Source organism: Saccopteryx bilineata, chromosome 5 (genome assembly GCF_036850765.1).
Source record: "Saccopteryx bilineata isolate mSacBil1 chromosome 5, mSacBil1_pri_phased_curated, whole genome shotgun sequence".
In the NCBI taxonomy this organism is placed as follows: domain Eukaryota; kingdom Metazoa; phylum Chordata; class Mammalia; order Chiroptera; family Emballonuridae; genus Saccopteryx; species Saccopteryx bilineata.
In genome coordinates this window covers 5,857,732-5,882,621 of record NC_089494.1, presented here as the reverse complement: position 1 = coordinate 5,882,621, position 24,890 = coordinate 5,857,732, and the positions used below count along the sequence as shown (strand labels likewise).

General features: G+C 57.0%; 1 protein-coding gene across 7 annotated transcripts in view; it reads left to right on the top strand.

The window, feature by feature from the left end:
• Window positions 1–24,890, top strand: part of DGKD (diacylglycerol kinase delta) — a 123,783-nt gene that overhangs the window by 94,110 nt on the left and 4,783 nt on the right. For 6 of the 7 annotated variants that reach the window (XM_066281070.1, XM_066281067.1, XM_066281071.1 and 3 more), the window contains 18 exons: window positions 778–917; window positions 1,687–1,774; window positions 2,845–2,939; window positions 3,039–3,138; window positions 3,215–3,488; window positions 4,832–4,981; window positions 5,946–6,074; window positions 7,650–7,746; window positions 9,563–9,673; window positions 11,721–11,817; window positions 12,003–12,110; window positions 13,011–13,124; window positions 14,086–14,220; window positions 14,503–14,654; window positions 14,956–15,067; window positions 15,151–15,243; window positions 16,098–16,217; window positions 22,154–22,265. In XM_066281070.1, the coding sequence (XP_066137167.1) occupies window positions 778–917; window positions 1,687–1,774; window positions 2,845–2,939; window positions 3,039–3,138; window positions 3,215–3,488; window positions 4,832–4,981; window positions 5,946–6,074; window positions 7,650–7,746; window positions 9,563–9,673; window positions 11,721–11,817; window positions 12,003–12,110; window positions 13,011–13,124; window positions 14,086–14,220; window positions 14,503–14,654; window positions 14,956–15,067; window positions 15,151–15,243; window positions 16,098–16,217; window positions 22,154–22,265 (2,227 nt within the window). The remainder of the gene's footprint in view (window positions 1–777; window positions 918–1,686; window positions 1,775–2,844; window positions 2,940–3,038; window positions 3,139–3,214; window positions 3,489–4,831; window positions 4,982–5,945; window positions 6,075–7,649; window positions 7,747–9,562; window positions 9,674–11,720; window positions 11,818–12,002; window positions 12,111–13,010; window positions 13,125–14,085; window positions 14,221–14,502; window positions 14,655–14,955; window positions 15,068–15,150; window positions 15,244–16,097; window positions 16,218–22,153; window positions 22,266–24,890) is intronic. The other variant, XM_066281069.1, reaches the window with a different exon arrangement.

The following is a 24,890-nucleotide window of genomic DNA, read 5'->3' as shown; positions in this document are numbered from 1 at the left end:
GGCCTGCTGGTCCTCAGGCCCCAGGGAGCCAGGGCCGGGTCCTCCCCACCCAGTGCTCGGGCCTGCTGGTCCTCGCGCTCCAGCTCGCTGTCCCCAGCAGGGTGGCGCACCTCCCCAGTGGCCAGGGCACATGAGTGTGGGCTGTGCCGTGCTTAGGACCAGTGTGACCCTCCCTGCACACTGCATGCTGGGGGTAGAGGCGGAGAGCCCATGGGCAGCCAGTGTCCAGCAGTCTTCCTAAGCATGGACCTGGCATGTCTGAGCTCTGGGGTGGGCTTTCCAAGGGGTCTGTCGGGAGTGGCAGGTGGAGGAGTGTTGGCTGAGCATTTGGGTGTGTTCAAGTTTGGTGACCAGACTGGATGTCCTGATGCCTGTTTGAATGGGACTTAGAAGCCATTGAAGATGTTTCTGGAGATGTAGTGCTGCTTTGGAAGATGAACTTGGCTTCAGGGACAGATGTGGTAGAGGGAGAGCAGTGCTGAGGAGTCACTGCGTGATTCTTCAGGGGTTCAGACACACAGTCAGGGACAGGCCTGTACCCATAGGCGTGGAAACAGGACCAGAGAGGTCCCAGAGGATTGTCACAATGTGGCGTCAGATGAGTGCGGACCTGTGGGAGAGGGAGGACTTCCCTGTGGGGTTAGATAGGCTCTCTGTCCTGTCTGTGGCTCCGCCTAGAGCGGAAGTGCCACCCCGTTTCAGAGCAGGTCCCCGCGCTGAGTTCCGCGGTGCTGTCAGTGCGAGGGGAGGCTCCATGCTGTGTCTGTGTTCTGTCAGTGTCAGCTGGGCGTGCTGCCCCTCGGCACAGGGAATGACCTGGCTCGCGTGCTAGGCTGGGGCTCGGCCTGTGACGATGACACGCAGCTCCCGCAGATCCTGGAGAAGCTGGAGAGAGCCAGCACCAAGATGCTGGACAGGTGAGTGGGCTGCCTTCTCGTGCTGCCCAACTGGAGGTGGCCCAGTCCCCTCGGCCAGCTGTTCTCACCCGGGGCTCCTGGAAACCGTAGCCCCTGCAGTTAGTTGTAAAACTTTGTTCTAAGCAGGAATTCCTTTTCCTAGGTAGTCTAATTTTTGACCAGGATTATGGAAAAGATAGCCGAGGTTGGGACCAAGTCATCAGGTCTTGTCTCTAGGCCACGCCTGGTCCTCCCGATCCCCGGGCCATTGGAGGGGTGGCTCTGCTCCCTGCCGCCAGTGTGACCCCTGATGCCTGTCACCAATGGGTGACCAGCCCCGTTTCCTCATCTTCAGTTCCCAGGAGAATCTTGAACGTTGGGAATATGTGCTCTGTGTTGTTGAAAAGTCCTGGGGCGTCCTTGGGGGGGGCACTCTTAGTGCTGGCCAGAGCCCGTGGCGTCGGGGCGGACGTCGCAATTCCCGCCCTGTGGCCCACGGCCTGCCCCTCCCTGTGATCCCGCATGCACGCATGCTCGCACGCACGCACACACATACGTGGCTGCCCCGCCCTCCTCCACTGAAAGGAGCGCGCTGTGCGTGGGGCCCGTGCCCCCTCCGTCAGTAGATCTGCAGGGCACTTAGTAGGACATCTGTCCTGAGAGGGGTGAGGAGCCATGGTAGGGCCACGAGCCGAGGTGAAGGGCTTGCAGACAAAGCCAGGACTGTAAGGTCAGGTCCTCGGGCCATGGGTGGGGCGCAGGCGACCTGACGGAGTGCCTGTGTATGCAGGTGGAGTGTCATGGCCTACGAGACCAGGCTGCCCCGGCAGGCCTCCTCGTCCACCGTCGTCACCGAGGACTGCAGCGAGGGCTCCGAGGTATGTGTGGTGAGCGTCCCCTCCCAGCTGTCCCCTCCCCACGCTCTGTGCCGGCCCTAGGGGAGACCCACAGAGGCCCAGGGGCAGCTTGGGTGTGCTGGGGCCACACGGGCTCTGAGCTCCCTGGGAGCTGGGCTTGTCGGGGCTTCCCAGTTGTTGTGATTTGGGGTCTTTGTGGTGACAGTCCCTTAGGACTCCTGCTGGCCCTGCACATGCTGCTGCCCCGTCGTTCTGCATGTTGCCTCCCTTTGCCGCTACCTGTGCCAGGCCAGCCTTTGGCTCTTTTCATTGCATGGCTGTTGTTGTGACTTAGTTCCACAGCGGCCTAGGCTTTGCCTCGTCTTACGTCCTGCAGTGGTGCAGTCCTGGGCACGTGGCTGTGCTTGTCCCCACAGGGCGGGCTGGCTGCCGGCTGAACAGGACAGTGAGAGCTCCGCTGAGGCCTCTGCCCGTCAGCAGGGTCGAGGACAGTGGGCTGGGGTAGGGGTCATCAAACTGGCCCTCCGGCCACATCTGCCGGGCCTGCTTCGACGTGGCCTGCAGGCAGAGAAGTGTCCGTGCCCTTCGAGAGAGGGCGAACGAGTGTGCAGGGCTCAGATATGTGCCACTCAGCCAACAGAGAAGTTTGCTGCCCCCTGGACTGGGGCCTAGGTGGTTTTACCACACAGGGCTGATCCCCCATTTCAGCAGGCAGAGGAGAGAGGGAAGGGGGGATTGCATTGGGAGAAGGGGAGGGGCCAGGTGCGGTCCTGCCCAGCAGACAGGTGGGAGGTCTGCTGTGCGAGAGCCCCAGTGACGGCGTGCTGCCTGCAGCCAGGGCCAAGCTTCTGGTTCCCAGACAGGCTGCCGGCGGGGAGTCTCAGACCCAAGAAGAAGAAGCATCAGGTAGTCGTAAGTTCTTATTAGCACGTTCTCCTTTGTAAGGCCCGTCTGCCCACATCTTGACGAAGCCTTGGAAGTTTTTGGGCTAGCACTAGCAGTCTCAGGAGCCGAGGCCGGGCCAGCAGGCGCGGAGGGGGGAGCTCACCGGGCGGACTGACCGGCCCCTCCCTGCTGTGGGGTCTTTGTAGGTACAGCAAATTCTCTTCTATGAAGACTCGGTCGCGGCCCATCTTTCTAAGATCCTGACCTCCGACCAGCACTCGGTGGTGATCTCCTCAGCGAAGTGAGTGCCAGCAGCCTCGGGACTGGGCTCCCACCACGCGGGCCAGGCTCCTGGCCAGAACCGCCTCTCTAGAAGCACCCTCCGCCTTTCCTCCCACAGAGTGCTCTGCGAGACGGTGAAGGACTTCGTGGCACGCGTGGGAAAGGCTTACGAGAAGACCACCGAGAGTTCGGAGGAGTCGGAGGTCATGGCCAAGAAGGTCTGGTCCCTGGGCCCGGGCTGGGAGGGGGCAGGGCAGAGAGGCAGTCCGTGCCACGCCATTCCTTCCCATCCAGTGCTCTGTCCTGAAGGAGAAGCTGGATTCTCTCCTTAAGACCTTGGACGACGAGTCCCAGGCCTCATCCTCTCTGCCCACCCCGCCGCCCACCATTGCCGAGGAAGCGGAAGATGGAGATGGGACGGGCAGCAGCTGTGGCTCGACTGTGGACCGCTCGGTGGGGTCAGCATGCCCGGCCCGGCCGCAGATATTCCGGCCTCGGGAGCAGCTCATGCTGAGAGCCAACAGCCTCAAGAAGGCAATTCGTCAGATCATAGAGCACACAGAGAAAGGTAGCAGGTCTCCTGGTGACGAGGGGGCTGCCTTCGGGCGGGGGTTGGGCACGCCTGTTTTCTCCTGAACGTGGGGTAGGAAGGCACCCATCATGTGGGTCAGAGCGTGAGCGTCATGGTCAGTCCGGCCTGTGCGGTTTCCTGTAGAGCGCCTGGCCGGGGCGGCACCTCTGAGCACGTGCTGGGAGCACAACCCACCCCGCACCTGCTCGCTCTGCTGTCAGACCCCCTGGCTGGGAGGCCCGGGGTCCAGACGGGGGCAGTGCGGGAGGGGCCACTGGAAGAGGTGCCTCGTGGGCACGCAGGAGCTGGTTCCCTTTCCTGCTCGGGACCTAGCCTGTGGGCACTGTGCCCAAGCTCGGTGCAGCCTTGCGGAGCACGCCCTTGTCCAGCTGGACGGCTGCCCCAGGGAGTCCGTTCTGAGGGGAGCCTTGGTGCTCAGACTGAGGATCTCTTAGGACCCCTGGAGAGCCAGGCCTCTCGAGGGACTGTGGGGAGGCCATCCAATCAGGGGACAGAGAGGCTGGTTGACAGCTGCATGGCAGGCAGGAGGCGCCGGAGAAGCAGGGGGACCATGCGTTCTGTGGCATCTGAGGCAGGGCTGGCTGCAGTGGCAGAGGGTGCCCGGGCCTGCCCCGGTCACTTGGCTGGTGCCCAGGCTGCCAGTGCTGAGTCTGGGATCAGCCTAGGGCGTGGGGGAGGCAGACAGGCCCCGGAGGACGAAGTCATGCCTGGCTGGCCATCCCCTTTTTCTAGACTTGGTTTGCTAAGCTTTGATGAGAACGCTGAAAAGCCACGCTAACCTGTGAAGGTCACTGCCCCCAAACTCGCTTGGTCCCCAGCGCCCTCCTCAGGAAGGTTTCCTGTGTCCTGGATCCCCCTCGTGACCCTCAGAAACCATGTCACACGCTCACTCCTTCAGGCACTTTCCCAGCCCTCACCTTCACCCCCCAGCAGGTCCACCTGCTTGTGGCTTTGCTGAGAATAACGTGGTTGTGACCTCTCACCTGCATGTTGATGGGCACACGAGATGGGCCCTCGCCATTCTGAGGCTGCTCTGGGCTCTTGATCGTTCACTCACCGTCTCTCCACATCTTCCAGCCTCTGGGCCCTCCTCCTCGGGCTGCGGGCACGGGTGCCCGGCGTGCATGGTACTTGCAGCATGCTAGGCCCCAGGAAAGGGGGACGAGGTGGGAGTTTCAGGGTCTCAGCTGCGGCCCAGAAGACGTTTGGAGAAAATCAGACTGGGAGATGAAGAGGGGAGTGTGCCCAGCAGGATTCCTCTGCCTGGTGTGGTCTGGCTGGTGCCCACGGCTGAGCCGCAGCCTTCTCTCCTTGCGCAGCGGTCGACGAGCAGAATGCCCAGACCCAGGAGCAGGACAGGATTGTCTTAGAGCTCTCCGAGTCGGAGGAGAAGAAGGACCTGAAGCCGGAGGACACGGTGTGCCAGAGTGAGAGCTGCGGGGTCGCCAAGCACAGGAGCCTCCGCAAAGGTACCTACCGCCTGCGGCCTGGGGCCCTCCGCGCAGCATTCGGCCCCTGTGCTCAGAAAGCTGGGGGCGGGGGAAGGGGGGGTCCAGACTGCTTCCTCACAACTGCATCGCCCGCTGGGCAGTACGAATAGTGGGGACTGCGCGGCCTTTCCGCGCACACCCTGCTGTGTGTGCTTTGTCCAGTAGCCAGCGGGTGGCCCGGTGGCAGGCGGACAGCCCAGTGGTAGGCAGGTGGCCCAGTGGCTGGTGGACAGCCGGGTGGCAGGTGGCGGCCTGGTGGCAGGTGGGCAGCCGGGCGGCAGGCGGCCAGCCGGGTGGGGATCCTTGCTGCTGAGGGCATGCTTTCCTCAGAGCCTCCCTGTGCACCCCAGACCCTGCAGGGCTCGGCCTCCTGGCTGGAGCCGGCCAAAAGCCATGTGCATGAGAATGTGCTCCAGCCAGAGTGGCCCTGCCGGACACTTTGGCTCACAGGGTACCGCTCAGTCCCACGGGCCATCTGCCTGGGGACCCTTACTGCTCCTGGTGTGGAGGATTGTCCCTCCCCGCTGGCTGTGCGAGGCCCCCTCCCTTGCAGCCTGGGCAAGCCACTAGGAGTGTCTGTCTAGAGGGTGCTCCATGGCCGTGACTGCTCAGAACTCGGCATGGGCCCCACTGCCCTGAGTGTGGGAGGGCCTCGCCCTCCGTGCCCGCCCAGCCTCACCCAACGTGGCCCTCCTCCTCCTCCTCTCGGTGCCTCTCACCCACTTCTCCTCTCTCCCTTCCCCCTCCCTCCCTCTCTCTCCCCCTCCCTTCTCCCCCTCTCCTCCCCCCTCTCTTTTTCTCTCTGGGCCTCTCCCTCTCTCACATCCTTCATCTGGGCTGACCAGTGGCTTACAGACACCTCACTTCCCCTCCACCTGGCGTTTCTCTCCTGAACTCTCCCAGAAGGCAGCCAGTCTCACGGCTTTGTGTCCTGTGTTTATAGGGTCCAGATCCCCTTGTGAGAAGCTGATCAGCAAAGGAAGTTTGTCACTGGGCAGTTCTGCCTCTCTTCCTCCCCAGTCAGGAAGCCGGGACGGCCTGCCAGCGCTGAACACCAAGATCCTGTTCTCCAGTGAGTGTCCCACCCCCAGCTGGGCAGGGGACAGTGCCGTGCAGTGGCCGAGCGAGTGCGGGCTGTCGTTTGCCTGGCACTGGGTCTGTGGGCATGGATGAGACTGGCTCTCTGTCCTCCAGTAGCCTGCATGTCAGCAGGAGAGTGGCCTGGACATCAGAGTGAGGTCACAGCATGAACACGCCTTGTTTATTGCAGAGGGCAGAGGGCACCCAGATCACCGCCTGGGGGCCCGGGAGGCATCGAGCACCGTGTTTATTGCAGAGGGCAGAGGGCACCCAGATCACTGCCTGGGGGCCCGGGAGGCATCGGAGCACCGTGTTTATTGCAGAGGGCAGAGGGCACCCAGATCACTGCCTGGGGGCCCGGGAGGCATCGGAGCACCGTGTTTATTGCAGAGGGCAGAGGGCACCCAGATCACTGCCTGGGGGCCCGGAGGCATCGAGCAGGCGATGCTCGAGCTGAGTGCTGAGGGGGACTGGGAGTCATCCTGAGGAGCCGGGCAGGCCGGGTTGCTGTGCTGGCGCCATGGGGCTGTGCCCGTGTCCAGCAGGGCTGCAGCGGGGGCCCAGTGCTGCCAGCGCCCGTCCTCTTCCCGTTCTGTGCTCTCTTTTGTCCGGGCCACAGTGCAGCCCCCTGCTGCTCCTCCCTGGGGGAGCGGTGTCAGCTCCTGGGGTCTTCAGAGGGAGGGCCGCTGCCCGGGGCGGAAAGTGCCGATAGACTCCCTTACTGGCCCTGGGTAGAGTCCTGAGCCAGCCTAGCTGCCGGCTCCTAGAAGTGGTCTCTGCTGAACAGAAAGAAAGTTCCAGAAGCCCTTGGAAGTGAGAAGCATTTGGTTAACCAGGGACAAAAATATTACTGGGAGGGACAGATGGCAGAATGTTCAGATGGAGGGTTTCATCTCTGCCTTCGTGTTTGATGTACCGGCTGCACACTGGTGTAGGTACTCTGCGGGTCCCTGTCACCTGGACTGTCCATGATGTTCATCTCTCATGAGTTGAGCCTTCTAAAGCTGGGCAGCTGGACTCTAAGATTAGTTGTAGGATGAGACCCTTCCGGTGGGGCCTTTGATGTTTAATGAGAACTCTCCATAGGAACCCTTTTTATGTGCTGCATAGCTGTGATTGCCACCGCCCAGTGCTTTATTTTTGTGCCATGAAAATGGGTTGATAACGGTAGTTTTTGACCCAAGATTATGAATTGTCAAAGTCTGGACACAATCTGACCTGTGGTGGCGCAGTGGATAAAGCGTCGACCTGGAAATGCTGAGGTCGCCGGTTCGAAACCCTGGGCTTGCCTGGTCAAGGCACATATGGGAGTTGATGCTTCCAGCTCCTCCCCAACTTCTCTCTCTGTCTCTCTCTCTCCTTTCTCTGTCTCTCTCTCTCTCCCTTTCTCTCTTCTCTCTAAAATGAATAAATAAAATTTTAAAAAAATTAAAAAAATAAAGTCTGGACACATTTATACATTATTTTAGAAACAGTTAATTATCACGTCCTGAGCAGTGTGTCTGTCCACCTGAGAGACATGGCTGCTCCCGACTGACTGGGACCATCTCTCCGTTCCTCCTCACAGGTGCTCGCCCTGGGATGTCCGGTTCCTTGCCTGGCAGTTCAGTCATCAGTCGCTTACTAATTAATGCGGATCCCTTCAACTCCGAGCCGGAAAACCTGTGAGTGTGGCGTGGAGCAGAGGGGGGCACACTGGGAAAGAGTGCTGGGGCGTGGGACACGGATCCAGGGTTAACTGGAGGACCTTGTGAGTGTGGCGTGGGCCAGAGGGGGGCACACTGGGAAAGAGTGCTGGGGCGTGGGACACGGATCCAGGGTTAACTGGAGGACCTTGTGAGTGTGGCGTGGGCCAGAGGGGGGCACACTGGGAAAGTGTGCTGGGGCGTGGGACACGGATCCAGGGTTAACTGGAGGACCTTGTGAGCAGCTGACTAGGGTCCTTGTGTCAGCGGGCAAGGACAGCCTTAGAAATGGGAGCCTCCGTGAAGGCTGATCGGAGAGTTCCCAGTGTGGGGCAGTGGGACCTGCCTGTCCTGGCTTAGTCCTGAGTCCCCGAGGGCCCCGAGTCAGCAGCTTAACACATGCAGTGTTCTGAGGTTTTGTGGGCTCAGAGACTCCTGCAGGAATGAAGTTTGCGCTGTTCTTCCTCGCGCACCTCGGTGACCTGGCTGGCCCCACATTGCCGCCTCTCCCTGACCCCCTCCCCCTGCTGTTCTGCTCTCCTGTGTGGGAGCGGAGTCCCCCCCATCCCGTTTTTGCCACAGTCCTAGGTCCCTGGGCTTTAGACGTCTCGGGGGAGTTTTGGGGCTGCTCTGTGCCCCCTGCCCGTGTCCTCTGTCCAGGCGCCGAGGCCGTGAGGACCGGACAGGGCTGTTGGGTGTGTGCACACGCCATTGAGGAGACAGCTGGTGTTTCAGACCATTCTGGGCTTTCCTTCCTGCCGGCTGACAGCCAGTTCTGGGTGCCAGTTGGTTAAAAGTTGCCCACCACACACCTGGTGTGGAGGGACGAGCAGCCGGGAAATGTGAGGCTTACAGAGACTCTGGGTTTGGGGCGGCAGAGCAGGCAGTGCGCTAGTGGCAGCACTGTCAGGCCGGTGTGCCAAGGAGGGGCCTCGGTTCAGACACCCACTGCCAGGTGCTCCCTGTCCAATACCTGGGCATTCTGTCCCAGCCCCAGTGCTACCTGGGCTCTGGGCTTGACCCTTCCTGATGCTCCCTCGAAGGTGCCAGAGCTGCCGCCCCCCTGTGAGCGGCACCCCGGGCCTCCCAATCTCAGTGTTCGTTTGATCCCTTCCTCCAAGGACCCTGAGGTTCTGTGTCTGGCAGCCACGGCTGTTGGTCTCTCTTCATCCTCCCCTCTTCAGATGGGGCAGCTCCTCCACCTGGTAGACCAGAGCTGCTCTCCTCTCGCCAGGCTGGGACACTAGGCCGTGACCCGTCACCCCAGAACTTGGTCATTCCACCGTTGCCCGCATGGCCTCTGAGAGCCTGCCCTGTCCGTGTCCCCACCCCTCCCGCCCCGCCTCCTCCAGGCCCCACCTCCTCCCTGCCCTGCGCCCTGAAAACACGTGTTCAGAGGGGACTAGGCGCAGGGCCCTGTGTGGTGGGACCCATGTCTGTGAACTGCCCAGAGGAGGAGGAGGCAGAGCTGTAGGAACAGGAAGCAGATCAGTGGTCGTCGGGGCTGGGGGGGCTGGGGGGGCCGGGACTGCCGCCTGAGGGTGGGAGCTTTCTTTCTGGGGTGACACAGCAATTCTAAAGTTGATTGAACTCACAGTTACATGACTCTGAGTGCGCTAAAATTGCATTGTGCCTTTTAAATGAGTAAGTTATATGGTAAAGAATTATTTCTCAGTAAAACTGTTACCAAAAACAAAACCAAGTATGGGTTTTGCCCTCTGGGAATGCTCAGCGGGCGGGAGGCTGTGAGGCCACACTGCCAGGCGGCCGTGCTCACTCCCAACCCGCTTCGCAGAGAGTGTTACACGGAGAAGTGTGTCATGAACAATTATTTTGGCATCGGCCTGGACGCGAAGATATCCCTGGACTTCAACAACAAGCGTGACGAGCACCCAGAGAAGTGCAGGTGGGTGACGCCGGCGTGCCCATCCATCGCCTCATCTCCCCTCTTGGCCAGCGAGGGTGGTCCTGGGCCCATGGTGGGAGCAGGTGCGGTGTCCCGAGGCAGGAGACGGGCCCGGGCCTGAATGCCTCGCGTCTGAAAACCAGTCCTTTGAGAGATGTGGGCGGAAGCAGGTGACAGTCCAAGAGGCCAGCCCGGAGGAGGGTTCCCTAGGGTGGGCCAGGTTAGGGCAAATTCAGCACAAGGGAATGAGTGGCCCTAGTCGATGGGACAGGAGCTGAGGCTCTCACAGGAGCCGTGGTCTGTGATGTTGCCGGGAAGGGGGGGAACTAAGACGTGCTGAGAAGTGTCTGTGGCCGAGTCCCAGCACCCTCCGGAGGCAGTCTGCCCCTCACCACACTGGCTGTCCTAGGCCAGGCTGGGCAGCTCGGGGTCTCCCTTGGGCAGGGCAGAGCCCTTGAGGATGCACCCTCTGAAAGAAGACGGCATACGGGGCTTCCGAGGGCTTTCGCTTGGGTGTCCAGTTTCTTCCCCTCACTCACCATCTGCTGCTTCTCCTGGCCTGGGGACCGTGTGGGAGCTTCTCTTCTGGGCAGACAGAAACTCCCTCTCCTTCCTGTAAGCACAGGAAGTGGAGAGTCGGCCCCCCACCCCCATTAACCACGTGCAGGACAAGATCATTCAGCTGCGACATTCTGGGAGGATAGGGAGGGCAGCTGGTGTGCGTTAGAGCAGGGGACAGCCATCGACCTGGATCAGGAGGTCCCTTGTTGTAGAGCCCACACTCCTGCCCATGTGCCCCCCCATGGGGTCACTGTCACCCAGGGGGAAGCTGCTGGGGGAACTGAATAGGAGGGAGTCACAGCCCACGGAGCTGGGCACGTTTTATGTGTTTGGACATTTCTTTTTTTTTTTTTTAAAGAAGTTTTTTTTAAGATTTCTTTTTTTTTTTAATTTTTTTAATTCATTTTAGAGAGGAGAGAGAAAGGGAGAGAGACAGAGAGGGAGAGAGAGAGGAGAGAGAGATAGAAAGAGAAGTTGGGGAGGAGCTGGAAGCATCAACTCCCATATGTGCCTTGACCAGGCAAGCCCAGGGTTTTGAACCAGCGACCTCAGCATTTCCAGGTCGACGCTTTAACCACTGCGCCACCACAGGACAGGCAAGTTTGGACATTTCTAGGAAAACTAAATCATGCTCAAGAATTCGAAAACCCGTTGAATTTCTGTGCAGAGGGAAATGGCGTGGGGTCCCCAGGGGCATCCTGGTAAAGAGCGTGTGGCAGCGAGCCTGTAGTCCAAGTTGGTCCAAACTACACGCAAAGGCCTTTCAGTGCACACAGCTGAGCAGAGGAAACAGGTGGGGCTGTGCAGGCTCCGCTGCCAGGCGCCCCGAGTTCGCATGGAGAGCTGTGAGAGGTCTGCCTGGAGGAGTGCCATCTCCACAGAGCTTTCCTAAAGAAGTGACTGGAGACTGGCACAGGGCCCTTCCCGAGGCTGGCAGTGGGGGCGGGCTGGGCCAGTCAAAGCGATTAATTCAGTAAGTGGCACAGGGAGGTGCCCCGTGGGGATCGGTCCTGTTTCGGGACATGGGGCGCGTGCGCTGTGCAGGGTGAAGTGGACCAAGTGGCCAGGGGCCGAGGCTGGTTCCTCCACCTGTAACTCACGTGCCCAGAAAAGACAGGAAACAGGAAGCATTTATCCTCAACACATACAGATGTGGGTTCCGAAGATTTTCTCCTTTGTTTTCCTGTACTTTTCAAATTTTGTTTTGTAAGCATAATTTTATAGTCAGAAAAGCTCATGACTTACAAAGTTTTGGTGAAGTTCTACAAGGTCTGGCGTTTTTACCTTTCAGGGTATGAGTATTGCTGTCAGTAAACATGCCTCAGCGCTTGCCTTTCACAGATCCCTAACAGGAACCTGCCCTTCCGAAGGGGGTCACTGCGGGGGCTGCTGGCCTGACCCTTCGCCACCAGGCACCGCCCCACACTTTGCAGTGACTAGTGACTAGGGACACGAGCCACAGCTGTTCTTTGCTTTCCGCCTCCAGGAGTCGAACCAAGAACATGATGTGGTATGGGGTTCTCGGAACCAAAGAGCTGCTGCACAGAACCTATAAGAACCTGGAGCAGAAGGTGCTCCTGGAGGTGAGCCGCAGGGGTTGTGGCCGTCAGGGCTTGTCCGGACTCCCGTTAGCCCTTCTCTGCTGGGACCGTCCCGGTGGGCACCCAGCCGCAGCTGTGGCCTCAGCCCTGGGTGGGCGGCGGCGGGAGGCGGCCTGCTGGGTGCCCTGCGTCCCTTTCTTACCTCGTCCTGCGTTTCCACTCCTCAGTGTGACGGGCGGCCCATCCCGCTCCCCAGTCTCCAGGGCATCGCTGTCCTCAACATTCCCAGCTATGCCGGGGGGACCAACTTCTGGGGCGGCACCAAGGAAGATGATGTACGTACCAGGGTGCTGGATGTCGTGGGCTCAGCTCGGGGGTAGGGGTGGTGATCGGGAGGCGGCCCCTGCGAGGAGGGGCAGCAACTTGGGGCCCTGACGGAGCATCGGCACGTGGGTGCTCTGGGGGCAGTGCAGGGGGTGGCTGGCAGTGAGGGTGCAGTGGGGTGAGGACAGACGGGGTCCCCTGCTCACAAGGGAGGCTGAATAGAGCAGAAGTGGTCAGAGGCACAGGTGTGATGCACAAGTCGGCCCCACCCCAACACGGGGCGATCTGGGAAGGCTTCTAGGAGGAAGACATCTATGTTGAGACCTAAAGGGAGATTTGGGCTCAGCCAGGTCATGGAGGGTGGGGAAGGCTGTTCTGGGTGGAGGGGAGCTGATGGAGGCTAGCGGCCGTGGCAAGGCGGGGAGGAGTTCCCTGGTGGCACTGCGGGTGGGGTGCAGGGAAACTAGAGCTCATGTGGGGGGTTTAAGCCAAGGGAGATCTTTGGAATTTATGCTGAGAACTGTGGGAGGCATTGGGAGGCTTAGCCAGGGCTGAGGCTTCCTTTGTACAGAAGAGCTAATAAAACAGTTAGCTCTGATGGGACACTTCATGTGTGCTGTTTGCTGTCTGAGACTGTGCCCGTGCTGACTCAGTCAGTTCTCGTGACTCCGCGAGGCACGTGCCAGTTTTACTCCCCAGCTGAGGAACTGGGCAGTGAAGTGACTTTCCCAGGGTCACACGGCAAGTCTGGGATTTGGCCCTCGCAGCTGGTTTCGGGACCTTCAGTTGGGATGCGCCCCCTCCCTGTGGCCTGGCTGCCTGCACCAGCTCCGCAGCCTGGAAGGAGAAGTGTGTGTGCTGTGTGCTGTGTCGGGGGCAGAGCTCAGGCCGCCTCTGACGCGGGCCTTCAGACTTTTGCAGCTCCGTCATTTGATGATAAGATCCTGGAGGTGGTCGCTGTGTTTGGCAGTATGCAGATGGCAGTCTCTCGGGTCATTAAGCTGCAGCATCACCGGATTGCCCAGGTACTGGCCCCGTCCTGGAGCCCGGTCGGGCCTGGGAGGCAGGCAGCCCACACCCGTTTGGAGAGGCGGGGCCTGGCGGGAACCACACCCCTGACACTGTGCTGCCCCAGTACATGCCTCCTGGCGCAGAGCCCAGGAGAAGTGGTGCCCACAATTGAGGCCAACTTTGTGCCTTGTCCCAGCTTTCTCTGGGGTGCCACCTGTGTCCTAGCTGCTGTTGCTGGGGGGTGTGGGGGTGTGAGACAGGCCAGGCCTGCAGCTCTGAGAAGCAGCAGCCTGAGCAGCATGGGAGCAGAGGGGAGCATGTCTGGCTGGGGGAGAGTGTGGCCACGCCAGGCCCTCTGAGGCCCAGCCGGGGAGGGGTGCAGGGTCGGGGCGCCCCCGTTACTTCTTTTGCTGGTGGGTTGAGAAGGGTCTGCCTCTCTGTCTGTGGGGCTGGAGAGGGTGGTGCTTTACTGTACGAAGACCTGGGGGGGCTGACACACCGGCCACCCTGAACCCAGCCTGTGCTGTCCCATCCTTCCCCACGTTAGACTGCTTGATTCCACACTTTTAAGTTTTGGGCTGCATTTTTTGTTGAAAAGGGGAGCAGTGCATCCTTAATCACTTACTGGCTGTTTGTTCTGGGCATGTTCGCATGTGCCCAGGGACCCGGTGGCCCTTTAAAGCTGAGGGGTCCCGCCCTGAGCCCGGCGCTGGACCCTGGCCGCTGAGGTCACCTCGCTCTGATCTCAGACACAGTGTTGGACACGGGAACCGTGGGTCGTGTGGCTCTGTGAGGTTGGAACTGGAGGGTGTGCCCTGATTGCAGGGCTGGCTGTGGGTGTAGTGTGTTGCCCCAGAGGTCAGCTGGCGTGGGCAGGGGTGCGTAGGAGGAGGCATGGTTCCTGTGGTGCCCAGATGCACTGCCAGGCTCCCTGATGGAGCGGGGGCACGAGTAACGGCTGTGATGTCTGCTCAGTGTCGCACGGTGAAGATTTCCATCCTGGGGGCGGAGGGCGTACCTGTGCAGGTGGACGGAGAGGCCTGGATCCAGCCCCCGGGGTACATTCGGATCATCCACAAGAACCGGGCCCAGATGCTTACCCGAGACAGGGTAAGAGGGCGGCACGGGCCGCCTGGGGCTCCCCTGCCCGCATGCTGTGCTGCTTCTGTAAGGAGACTCGGGGCTTGTAATGTTTAGGTTTAGGAACTTGTGTTTTTTTAGGCGCAAGAATTAAGCCAATAGGACAGTAATTCCTTGGACCGTTTCTCTTCCCTGATGTAGAAGAGTTCTGTCTCTCCCTTTCCATTAGCCCATTGGTAGGCCCGTTGTGTTTGTTGTCGGTTGATGCATTCTGGCCTCTCGAGCTGTGACGCTGGGTTCTCACGCACTTAGGCATTTGAGAGCACACTGAAGTCCTGGGAGGACAAGCAGAAGTGTGAGCTGCCCCGCCCGCCGCCCTTCTCCTTGCACCTGGGCATCCTGTCCGAGGAGGAGGTCACCCAGATGGACCAGTTCGGGCAGGCGGCGGGGGCCCTCATCCACAGGTCAGCCCTCCTCCCGAGAGCCCGGGCTCCGCGGCTGGGGCTGGGGGACGGGTGTGGGTTCCGCCCGGACCCTGCACGGGCAGATGGGGTTTCTGCTTCCCCTGGCTTCAGTTTATCCCTACTGACCGACTTTCAGAGACTGCCCCGAGTTGACACAGACAGGAGCTTGAAACCCTTGGGGTATTCAGAGCCAGCTCACGGGTCTGCAGGCCTGTCCTGGGTTCCTAGGGACAGTCCGCTTGCTGCCTCCGCTCTGGGCTACCCCGGCAGGTCTGGTGAACTTGTTTCTCGTTCTCGGCAGCATCCGGGAGATCGCGCAGTCCCATCGAGACATGGAGCAGGAGCTTGCCCATGCCGTCAACGCCAGCTCCAAGTCCATGGACCGTGTGTACAGCAAGCCCAGGAACACGGAGGTGCCTGTGCTCTCCGCTCCCTCTCCTCGGGGCACGTGCAGCCCGTGGGCCTCCTCCATGGCGTCTGTTCTGGTTGCTCGCAGGGGCTGAGCTGCAGCTTTGTCCTGGAGATGGTGAACAACGTGAAGGCTCTGCGCAGTGAGACGGAGCTGCTGCTGGCCGGGAAGATGGCCCTGGTGAGCGGGTGGGGTGGCCATTGTTGCCTAAGGGGCAGCACGTTTTAGTCAGACTTCCTGGCCTTAAGAATCTAGACTCGCCTCTGGGGGCTCGGAGGTCATGTGACCGACCCTGTGGTTGGCTCACACACCCTTCGGGCCACCCCTCAGCCACGTCCTCTCGAGCACATCAGATCCTACGGACAGGAATGCCTTTGTCACTGGACAGAATTCTCTCTGCACATCTGCGGGTGGGCCACCCACCTCCTGAGCCCCATCAGGGACATGTGCTGTGGCCCTTGCCCATTCAGCCCTGCAGACCTAGCTGAGGTGTTGGCACTGGGGAGTCCTGGGGTAGGGAGGTTACTCACCACAGGAGCTAGAGCAGGGAGAGGCCCAAGAGATGGCCTGGCCAACCTTCTTTTAAGCTAGGAGGACATGGAAGGCCAAGGAGGCGAAGTGACTTGCTGAAGACCACACAGCTGTAGAATGGCCCCCAGAGTGTAGTTTTCATGTCCTCTGCTCTTCCTGCCTAAGTGCCTCGCTGTGCTGGAAGGGGGCAGGTGGGCTGGTCCTGTCCCCTCTCTGACAGAGGGCCCCCATGGCAAGCAGAGGCAGGTGAAGTATCAGCCCTGTGAGTGATTATTGGACAAGCTCGGATTGTTCCACTGTTTATGGCAGGAGAGTTGAATTCTCTCACCCGACACCCCTTAGAAGGGGAGGTTCTGAGCTTGACCCCAGCCAGTGCTCTGGGACCTGGTTTCCTCAGAAGTCTCTCCACTGAGAGCTGAGTGGAGCCCAGCCCCCAGGGACTGGGCCGTTCTGGCCCTCCCTGCTGGTAACCGGCCACGCCTCTCTTCCCCTCCGCGGAGCAGCAGCTGGATCCCCCGCAGAAGGAGCGGCTCGGGGCTGCTCTGGCCGACATGGACCAGCAGCTCCGGAAGCTGGCAGACACACCCTGGCTGTGCCAGCCCCTGGAGCCCAGTGACGAAGAGGTATGTGGGTCCTGGGGCCTCAGCCGGGCCCCCTGCATGCAGGGGCTCTCCCTTGGGTGCCTGTGTTCAGTGTGCTCTGTGTGGCTTTTGGAGTGAGACTGTCAGTCTTGCAGCCCCTGCAATGGCCTCTGGACGCTTCTCTGGTTAAAGACCTTCCAGGCCTAGAGAGACAGGTCCTGGGAGCTGAGGTTGAGGATGAGCCTCGATGACCAGGGCACACGCTGCCCTCAGAAGAAGAACCGCATGGCTGCCCAGGAAATCGGCAGCAAACAGGCCGAGCCCAGCCCACTGTGTGCCCTGCTATGGGGACACATCCGTCAGCTAAATGGCAGCTTCTGAGAAGTTTGTTTTTGACAGGAACAGAGTGATGTGCTTGACTCACACACTTGCCAGAGGTCCTGGCACTGGGGCACAGGGGGCCGGGGGCGTGTTGTGTCCTGGGGTGCAGTCAGCTCCTGCCGCAGGAGCGCAGGCAGGAAGAGCCCAGGAGAGAAGCTTGCCTGCTGGCTGGCCGGTCTTCGTGGGCAGTGTCTGGATAAAGGCAGACCCTGGGCGGCCTTCCCTCAGCTAGAGCAGGGTGGAGCGGGACAGAGGGCTGCCGTGGGGTGACACCCCTCGAGGGAGCTGCCCCCAGCTTGGTTAGTTGCACCTGTTAGCAGCAGGGGGGCGGGACAGAGGCGGCCCCGTGGTGGTCAGCGCACATCTCTGAGTCTGCTGACATTTGCCAACAAATCTAGTCTTCCACCACACAGCAATTTAATTATTGGTTAAATAATTACAGCTATAAGTAAGTTTTCATTTAAAAGGAAATTACTAAAATAACTATACTGCTCCCAAAAATTAAGGAATATTTTATAGCTTCATATTCATTTTGAAATATTCCCTAATTTTTGTGAGCAGTTTCTATAAAATACCCAACAGATGTGACAGTAACACAGCCCTATAATTCCAGATTAAATTGTCAAAGTCTGTGAAGTGGGGGGGGGGCTGGGGGGGGCTGGGAAGGGGCATGGACAGAAGAATGAAAGCACATTAAATTCTTCCTCTTTTCCTCGGAGGTGGAAGAAGGTTAAAACAAATTCTAGACTTGATAATTAGGGAAATGTGGAGTCAGTTATATTTTTAAAAAACTTAAAGGTAGTTTGTAATAGAATTGAAGAGATTTTATCGTTTCAAATTGCTACAAAGAACAAAAAATATATTGTAAAAGAAAATGGGGAACTAGTATGTAGCTAATACGAAAGTAAGATACAGAAGATGATACAGATTCTCCTTTTTTAAAAGTAAGTTATTCTTAGATCGTGTTGAGAAGTCTAACCATATATTGGTCATAGAGCCATTTTCTCTCCCATACCTCTAATAAAGATCTATTAACACAGAAAGATTAAAAATAAACAATTTCAAGAAGACAATAAGAAAATTACAAAGTAGCAATATTAATGTAAAAACAATTGCATACCTAAGGCAATTAAGGATGAAGGGAAATCACTTTATATTGGTGAAGTATAATTTAGAAAATTTATCTTTTTATTTCCTTGATCTATCAATTACTGTTGAACTCTGATCACAAATATAACTGTCTTTGCCTTTGCAATTCTGTGTATCTCTGCTCTGTTTATTTTGATGCCATGTTATTGTGTGCAGGTAGGTTTTATCATTCTGTAAGACCTTCAGTAGTTTTTCTTTTCCCCCCTACTTGTTTGGTATGTTCTGTTTCATGGTTTTATTTTCACTCACTTTATGTGGAGGGAGTGTCTCAACAGCATATTGCTAATTTTTTTTTTTTTTAAGATTTTATTGATTGATTGTACAGGGGGGGCGGGGGAGCAAGAAGTACCAGCTCATAGTTGCTTCACGTTAGTTGTTCATTGCTTGCTTGTTGCTTGTCCTGTGTGTCCTGTGTGCCTTGATCAGGGAAACCCAGGGATTTGCACCAGCGACCTCAGCATGCCAGGCTGCATGTTGAGTATTTATCCAGTCTGGTGCTGGGTTTTAATTGGATAGTTCAGTCTGTTTATATTTATTTATGTTATCAGATGCATTCCTATCATATTTTATGATTTCTGTTTGTCCTACTTTTTATTTTATTGTTTTTGATGAGGCCCTGCTTCCTCCCACACAATTCTCCTTGTTTCCTCTGTTAGTTTGGGAATACATACACTCTGGCTGTTCTTTTAGTGATCAGCCCTCACATTTTAATTTTAATTTACATGCATACAATTTGTAAAAGAAAAACTTCTTGAAATGAAAGGGACCAAATAGTAGTGCGAGCCATCACTAGCAGCGCGTGATGAGTCAGATAAACATAGCAGGTCACCATGTTTCTCTGCGGAGAGAGTTCATACGCTGCAGACAGGGAATGTGCTTTCCTTCGTGTTGCCCATTTTCAAAACCCGGTCGCGTCCTAGTCCAGCGTGCCCGGCAGTAGGGAAGTCTTTGTTGTTGTAGAGCTTGGGAGGAAGAGGCTCGGAACTGGAAAGCAGTCCACAGTTTGTGTTTTGTATGTTCTCTTTGGTTTTATTTTCTAGTAATCTAGTCCATTCCATTCAAGTAGCAGCCGCGGTGGGCTGGACAGTTGTAAAGCTGGCTCTCTTCCAGGGGTAGTGCGAGCAGCCCCGTTCTCGGGCACCAGGAAACCTCAGAGACCCCAGTCTCTCCCACGCCCTGCTCTGCCGTGCCCACAGTGGGGAGCTTCTCCCTCCACACGGTGCCCTCTGAAGATGGGTGGGGGTCTGACATTTTCTTCAGTTCAGGGGCAGAGCAGCAGCTGCAGCCGTGGGAGGCTTGCAGCCTGGTGCCTGGCTATAGGGTGACCAGCCAGCCCACTTTGTTTGGGACTGTCCAGTCTTAGTACAGAAAGCTCATGTCGCAGGGATGGTGGCTCCAATGCTTTAAACCTAAAATATTTCCAAAAATATCGCCAAACGCTGCACAGCCGCCCACCGGGTGTCCCTGGGTGTCTGACCCGATGGGTCCTGTCAGCCTCGGCCAGGTCCAGAGCAGCCCGGTCTCGGGTCAGTGCAGGTGGGAAAGTCACACAGGTCGGGGGCGCCAGAGAGCGGGTTTAGTCTCAGAACCAGAAACACTGTGCAGGGGGCTGTGCCCGGGGCTGGGGCCGGGCCGTCATCTACCTGGAGCCCGAGGCCAGAAGCTGCAGCAGGTGTCCGGGCAGCAGCACTGGATCCCAGGGCTCCCGCCCCTCTGCGGGCCTTTGGCTCAGGCCCCCACACGGGGGAGGCCATGGGAAGGGGGCGGGGGTGGAGTGCCCAGGGCCACAGGAGCTGGAGGGGACGGTGCTGATGCCGCTCGCATAGGAAAAGGGGTAAATCTGTGAGCTGGGTTTCTGAAACTAAAGTAAAATAAGTTAAATCAGCCCCTGGCTGATATAATTGAAGAAGAAATGAACAAAATGCAGTGATAAAGGGAATGGAACAAAAAATGAGAAAAAAATCAAGTTATAGTCAAAGAAATGGTGATAAATTTTAAAATCTTGATGAAACTGTTGATTTTTTAGGGAAAATAGAAGTTACTTAAAAAAATAAAAGGCATTTAAGAAGAATAGCCACAAAACAACTTGAAAAAATCATCTAAATACTGCTTGCAAAGGAAGGGTGCCCAGGACTGTGTGGCCTCCTTGTGCAGGGACAGTATTACAGCTCGGGGAAGCTGGCGTTGTTCCAGTTCATGGTTTTCAGTTGTGAGAGAAAGTACAAGTTACCAATCTTTGTCATGTGTACTTGTACAGTTTGGTATAAACTTTTCACATTAAACTAACACATTGATTCCAAAATTCAGTATTATCAGTAGACCCGTACAGATCAGCTCTTTAAATCAAACCGTTGATGAAAGAAATAGTTTTTAAAAGAATTCCATCTGGAAAGTGCAGAAGGGTTACGAGGCCCTCTGGTCCCCTGGGAAGAGCCCGGTCATAGGCGGGTCCTCGATGGGTGGGCACGTCAGTGGGGCAGGGTGCTGATCCGACCCCCCGGGCTCCTCGTTCCCTCGTTGCCAGGGCCGCTCTTCCAGGGCAGACAACAGCTTTGTCTGCAGCTGGGGGAAGAGGGGGGACAGAGCTGTCACTTGGGGACCTTGTTCGGGCCCTGAATCAGACAGACCACTGTGAGGGTAGTCCTGGAAGCACTCGGGGAGAGTTTTTTTCTTTTTTAGCGAGAGAGAGACAGGAAGGGAGAGGGATAAGAGGTGTCAAAACTCGTAGTTGAGTCACTTGGTTGCTCACTGATTGCTTCTCCTATGTACCTTGACCGGGGGACTCCAGCTGAGCTAGTGACCCTTTGCTCGAGCCAGCAACGTTGGGCTTCAAGCCAGTGACCGTTGGGCTTCAAGCCAGTGACATTGGGCTGCGAGCCAGCGACCTTTGGGCTCAAGCCAGCGACCTTTGGGTCATGTCTTGATCCCATGCTCAAGCTGGTGACCTCGGCATGTCCTCAGCATGCCAGGCCGATTCTCCAGTGCACCACCACCTGGTCCAGGCAGGGAGATGTGATAGAAATGAATTCACCAGATATAAATGGACTGTGGGTGGTGGTTTTGCATGATAACAGTGCTATAATTACATTTAAAAGAGAGAATATTGTCTTTTAGAGTTGCTTGTGAAGTATTTATGGGTAGACTAATTTGATATCTGACATTTATCTATTTTAAAAGGCTGGGGGACAAAGCAAGACCGCTTGTTGATACTTAGTCTCATTCTGCTCTTTGCCATCTTATGAATTAAAAGTCAGAAATAAAAGAGATATATTTAATGCTCATGTACATTTAAAAAAAAGGAAGTATAAAGTCAGGAGTGGGGTGCGTTTGGATCCTGTGGGCAGCACCAGGGGCGCGCGCCGGCATGGGACGAGGCTGGGCCCATTGCCTGGGAACGGAGGTTCTAACAGCAGCTGTTAGACTTGGTGGTGGACAGTTTTGCCAATTATAAGGAATTTGTAAAAATAAGTGGCCTGAGTACTCAAAGTGGTTGATGAAGAAATCGCTTTGTAGGAGGTCTCTTTCAGAGCAGAGAGCCCAAACATGTGACATGCCTGTGACAGGAAGTCCGAGGAGGAGGCCCAGAGGCGGCGTGCAGGGGACTGCAGCGTCCCTGCGGCCCACGCCGCTGTGACGATGCTCGCTGTGTCCATACCAGCTGGGTGTGGTGCATTTATAATGACAATCCCTATGGAGTTGTATTCAGTGTGGCCAGATGTCCCTGTCCCAGGGCTGCGAAGTCTGGCCTTGTGGGTCCGAGTGGGCAGGCAGGGAGGCAGGGTGCTGGGTGATTCCAGGCCCTGAGGGCAGGAGAAAACGGGCACACCTGGAGAACGGGGCCTCCGCTTTGTGTGTGTGCAGCAGGTGATCCCACAGGCGGGAAACATAGCTGTCTGTGTGCACAGAACAGGGCCACCAGTCAGGAAGGAGAGTTGAGTGAAGGACACTGGGCAGTGTTGGCCCTGCCCAGCGCCTGGAGCGCCCTGCAGGGTGGTGGCCACGAGGCACCCGCAGCCCGGGTCATGCATGCCCCCTCCTGAATCTGCCTCTGCAGTGGATCTGGGCAGAGAGCGGCGCGGAAAAGGTTTGTTTGGGACGGTAGGTGCGTGACACTGGCAGCCGGAGCCCGCCGCCCAGCACTGGAGGGCTGGCCAGTATCCGTGTCACCTTGCTGTCATGGTAATGATGCTTAAATAACACAAGCTGTTTAATTGCGTGGGAAGTGCATGTTATAAAATGAAAAGTAGATTGTGAAAATACTCATTGCCGTGAAACCACCTTTTAAAAGGCATTAAAAATAAATACAAGACTAAACATCAAGGACAAACACAAGAATAAGTGAATCCGGAGCAAAGGACCTTCTGCTGGGCCCCCGCGCGCCTCTGATCCGGAGGACAAGGGCCTTGGTGAACGGCGATCTGACTTATGTTTCTTGCTTTCTACCGCAGAACGTGATGTCAGATCTTTCCAAACGCAGCCGCAGTGGGAAGTTCCGCCTGGTGACCAAGTTTAAGAAGAACAGCAAAAACAGAGACGTCCACAGCAGCCTGGGAGCCCCGGGTACCTGCCCCCCCCCCCCCGGCCGTCCACGCCTCTGCTTTCTCCCGTGGCTCTTTCACGAGGTCCCCAGGCCACGGGCCCCTCGCCCACAGCCTGCGCGGAGTTGGCTGTCGGTAACTACAGAATGGTGCCTTGCTTTCCCTCTCTGGGTTGGGTGCTAACCATTGTCATTCCCAGCCTTGAACTTGTTCCCCATGCTGACTTTGGGTGACCGGCCACCAGGCCACCTGCCTGCCCTAGTTGGGGGTGTGAGGTGGGGAGGACAGCAGAGGTGACTAGACAGAGACCCAAGCTCTCACTCAGGCCTGCTTCCTCTGAGGCCTGCTGATGACCTCTGATGATTCACTGATCAAGGCCCCTTGCCTCTGGGAACCTGGCCACCAGTGATTGTGGGCAGTGAAATCAATAGAGAATGACACTAAAGGACATTCTTCCTTTGCATCAGTAAATTGGGACTTACAATCAATCTCCGCCTGAAGCGTGGGCCCTGAGGGTGGCTGCCCTGGCTTGGGGGGCCCCCGCCAGGGTCGGGCCGCGTGGGCACCAATTAGGGCGGTGCCCTTTGACTTTTCTCTTTGCATGTTTGTGCAGAAATTGGGTTTCTTTTAATGATGGGGACTCTGACGATGAGATCTCTGCGTGTCTCCCTTCCTGCTGTGGCCTGAGCGGAAGCAAACCCTCTAGAGCAGTGATTTTCAGCCAGTGCGTTGCAGGGTTTAAATGTGCAGTACCTCTGTAGCCAGGGCGCTGCAGGGTTTAAATGTGCAGAACCTCTGTAGTCAGGGCGCTGCAGGGTTTAAATGTACGGTACCTCTGTAGTCAGGGCGCTGCCGGGTTTAAATGTGCAGAACCTCTGTAGTCAGTGCGCTGCAGGGTTTAAATGTGCAGAACCTCTGTAGCCAGGGCGCTGCAGGGTTTAAATGTGCAGAACCTCTGTAGTCAGGGCGCTGCAGGGTTTAAATGTACGGTACCTCTGTAGTCAGGGCGCTGCAGGGTTTAAATGTGCAGAACCTCTGTAGTCAGGGCGCTGCAGGGTTTAAATGTACGGTACCTCTGTAGCCAGGGCGCTGCAGGGTTTAAATGTACGGTACCTCTGTAGTCAGGGCGCTGCAGGGTTTAAATGTACGGTACCTCTGTAGCCAGGGCGCTGCAGGGTTTAAATGTGCAGAACCTCTGTAGCCAGGGCGCTGCAGGGTTTAAATGTGCAGAACCTCTGTAGTCAGGGCGCTGCAGGGTTTAAATGTGCAGAACCTCTGTAGTCAGGGCGCTGCAGGGTTTAAATGTACGGTACCTCTGTAGCCAGGGCGCTGCAGGGTTTAAATGTGCAGAACCTCTGTAGTCAGGGCGCTGCAGGGTTTAAATGTACGGTACCTCTGTAGTCAGGGCGCTGCAGGGTTTAAATGTGCAGAACCTCTGTAGCCAGGGCGCTGCAGGGTTTAAATGTGCAGAACCTCTGTAGTCAGGGTGCTGCAGGGTTTAAATGTGCAGAACTTCTGTAGTCAGGGCGCTGCAGGGTTTAAATGTGCAGAACCTCTGTAGTCAGGGCGCTGCAGGGTTTAAATGTACGGTACCTCTGTAGCCAGGGCGCTGCAGGGTTTAAATGTGCAGAACCTCTGTAGTCAGTGCGCTGCAGGGTTTAAATGTGCAGAACCTCTGTAGCCAGGGCGCTGCAGGGTTTAAATGTGCAGAACCTCTGTAGTCAGGGCGCTGCAGGGTTTAAATGTACGGTACCTCTGTAGCCAGGGCGCTGCAGGGTTTAAATGTACGGTACCTCTGTAGTCAGGGCGCTGCAGGGTTTAAATGTACGGTACCTCTGTAGCCAGGGCGCTGCAGGGTTTAAATGTGCAGTACCTCTGTAGCCAGGGCGCTGCAGGGTTTAAATGTGTAGAACCTCTGTAGTCAGTGCGCTGCCGGGTTTAAATGTACGGTACCTCTGTAGTCAGGGCACTGCAGGGTTTAAATGTGCAGAACCTCTGTAGTCAGGGCGCTGCAGGGTTTAAATGTACGGTACCTCTGTAGTCAGGGCGCTGCAGGGTTTAAATGTGCAGAACCTCTGTAGTCAGTGCGCTGCCGGGTTTAAATGTACGGTACCTCTGTAGTCAGGGCACTGCAGGGTTTAAATGTGCAGAACCTCTGTAGCCAGGGCGCTGCAGGGTTTAAATGTGTAGAACCTCTGTAGTCAGTGCGCTGCCGGGTTTAAATGTACGGTACCTCTGTAGTCAGGGCACTGCAGGGTTTAAATGTGCAGAACCTCTGTAGTCAGGGCACTGCAGGGTTTAAATGTGCAGAACCTCTGTAGTCAGGGCACTGCAGGGTTTAAATGTGCAGAACCTCTGTAGTCAGGGGCGCCGGCCCCTCTCCTCAGATTGTCAAATAGAAAATGACACCAGCCAACACAACAATAGTCATTCCGTGTGAATGAATCAAAATTACACCTTTTCTTGTGTGTCAGATCACCAAAAAATACATTTTTTTGGTGTGCCACAGAATTTTAGTGGTTAGTTTATGTGTGCCATGGGCTGGAAAAGGTTGAAAATCTCTGCTCTAGGTGGGGAACGCTGGCTCCAGCCGCAGTCAGACCCACACTTCCCGTGGAGCTGTGGCTGTCTGATCCCTCTGGGGACG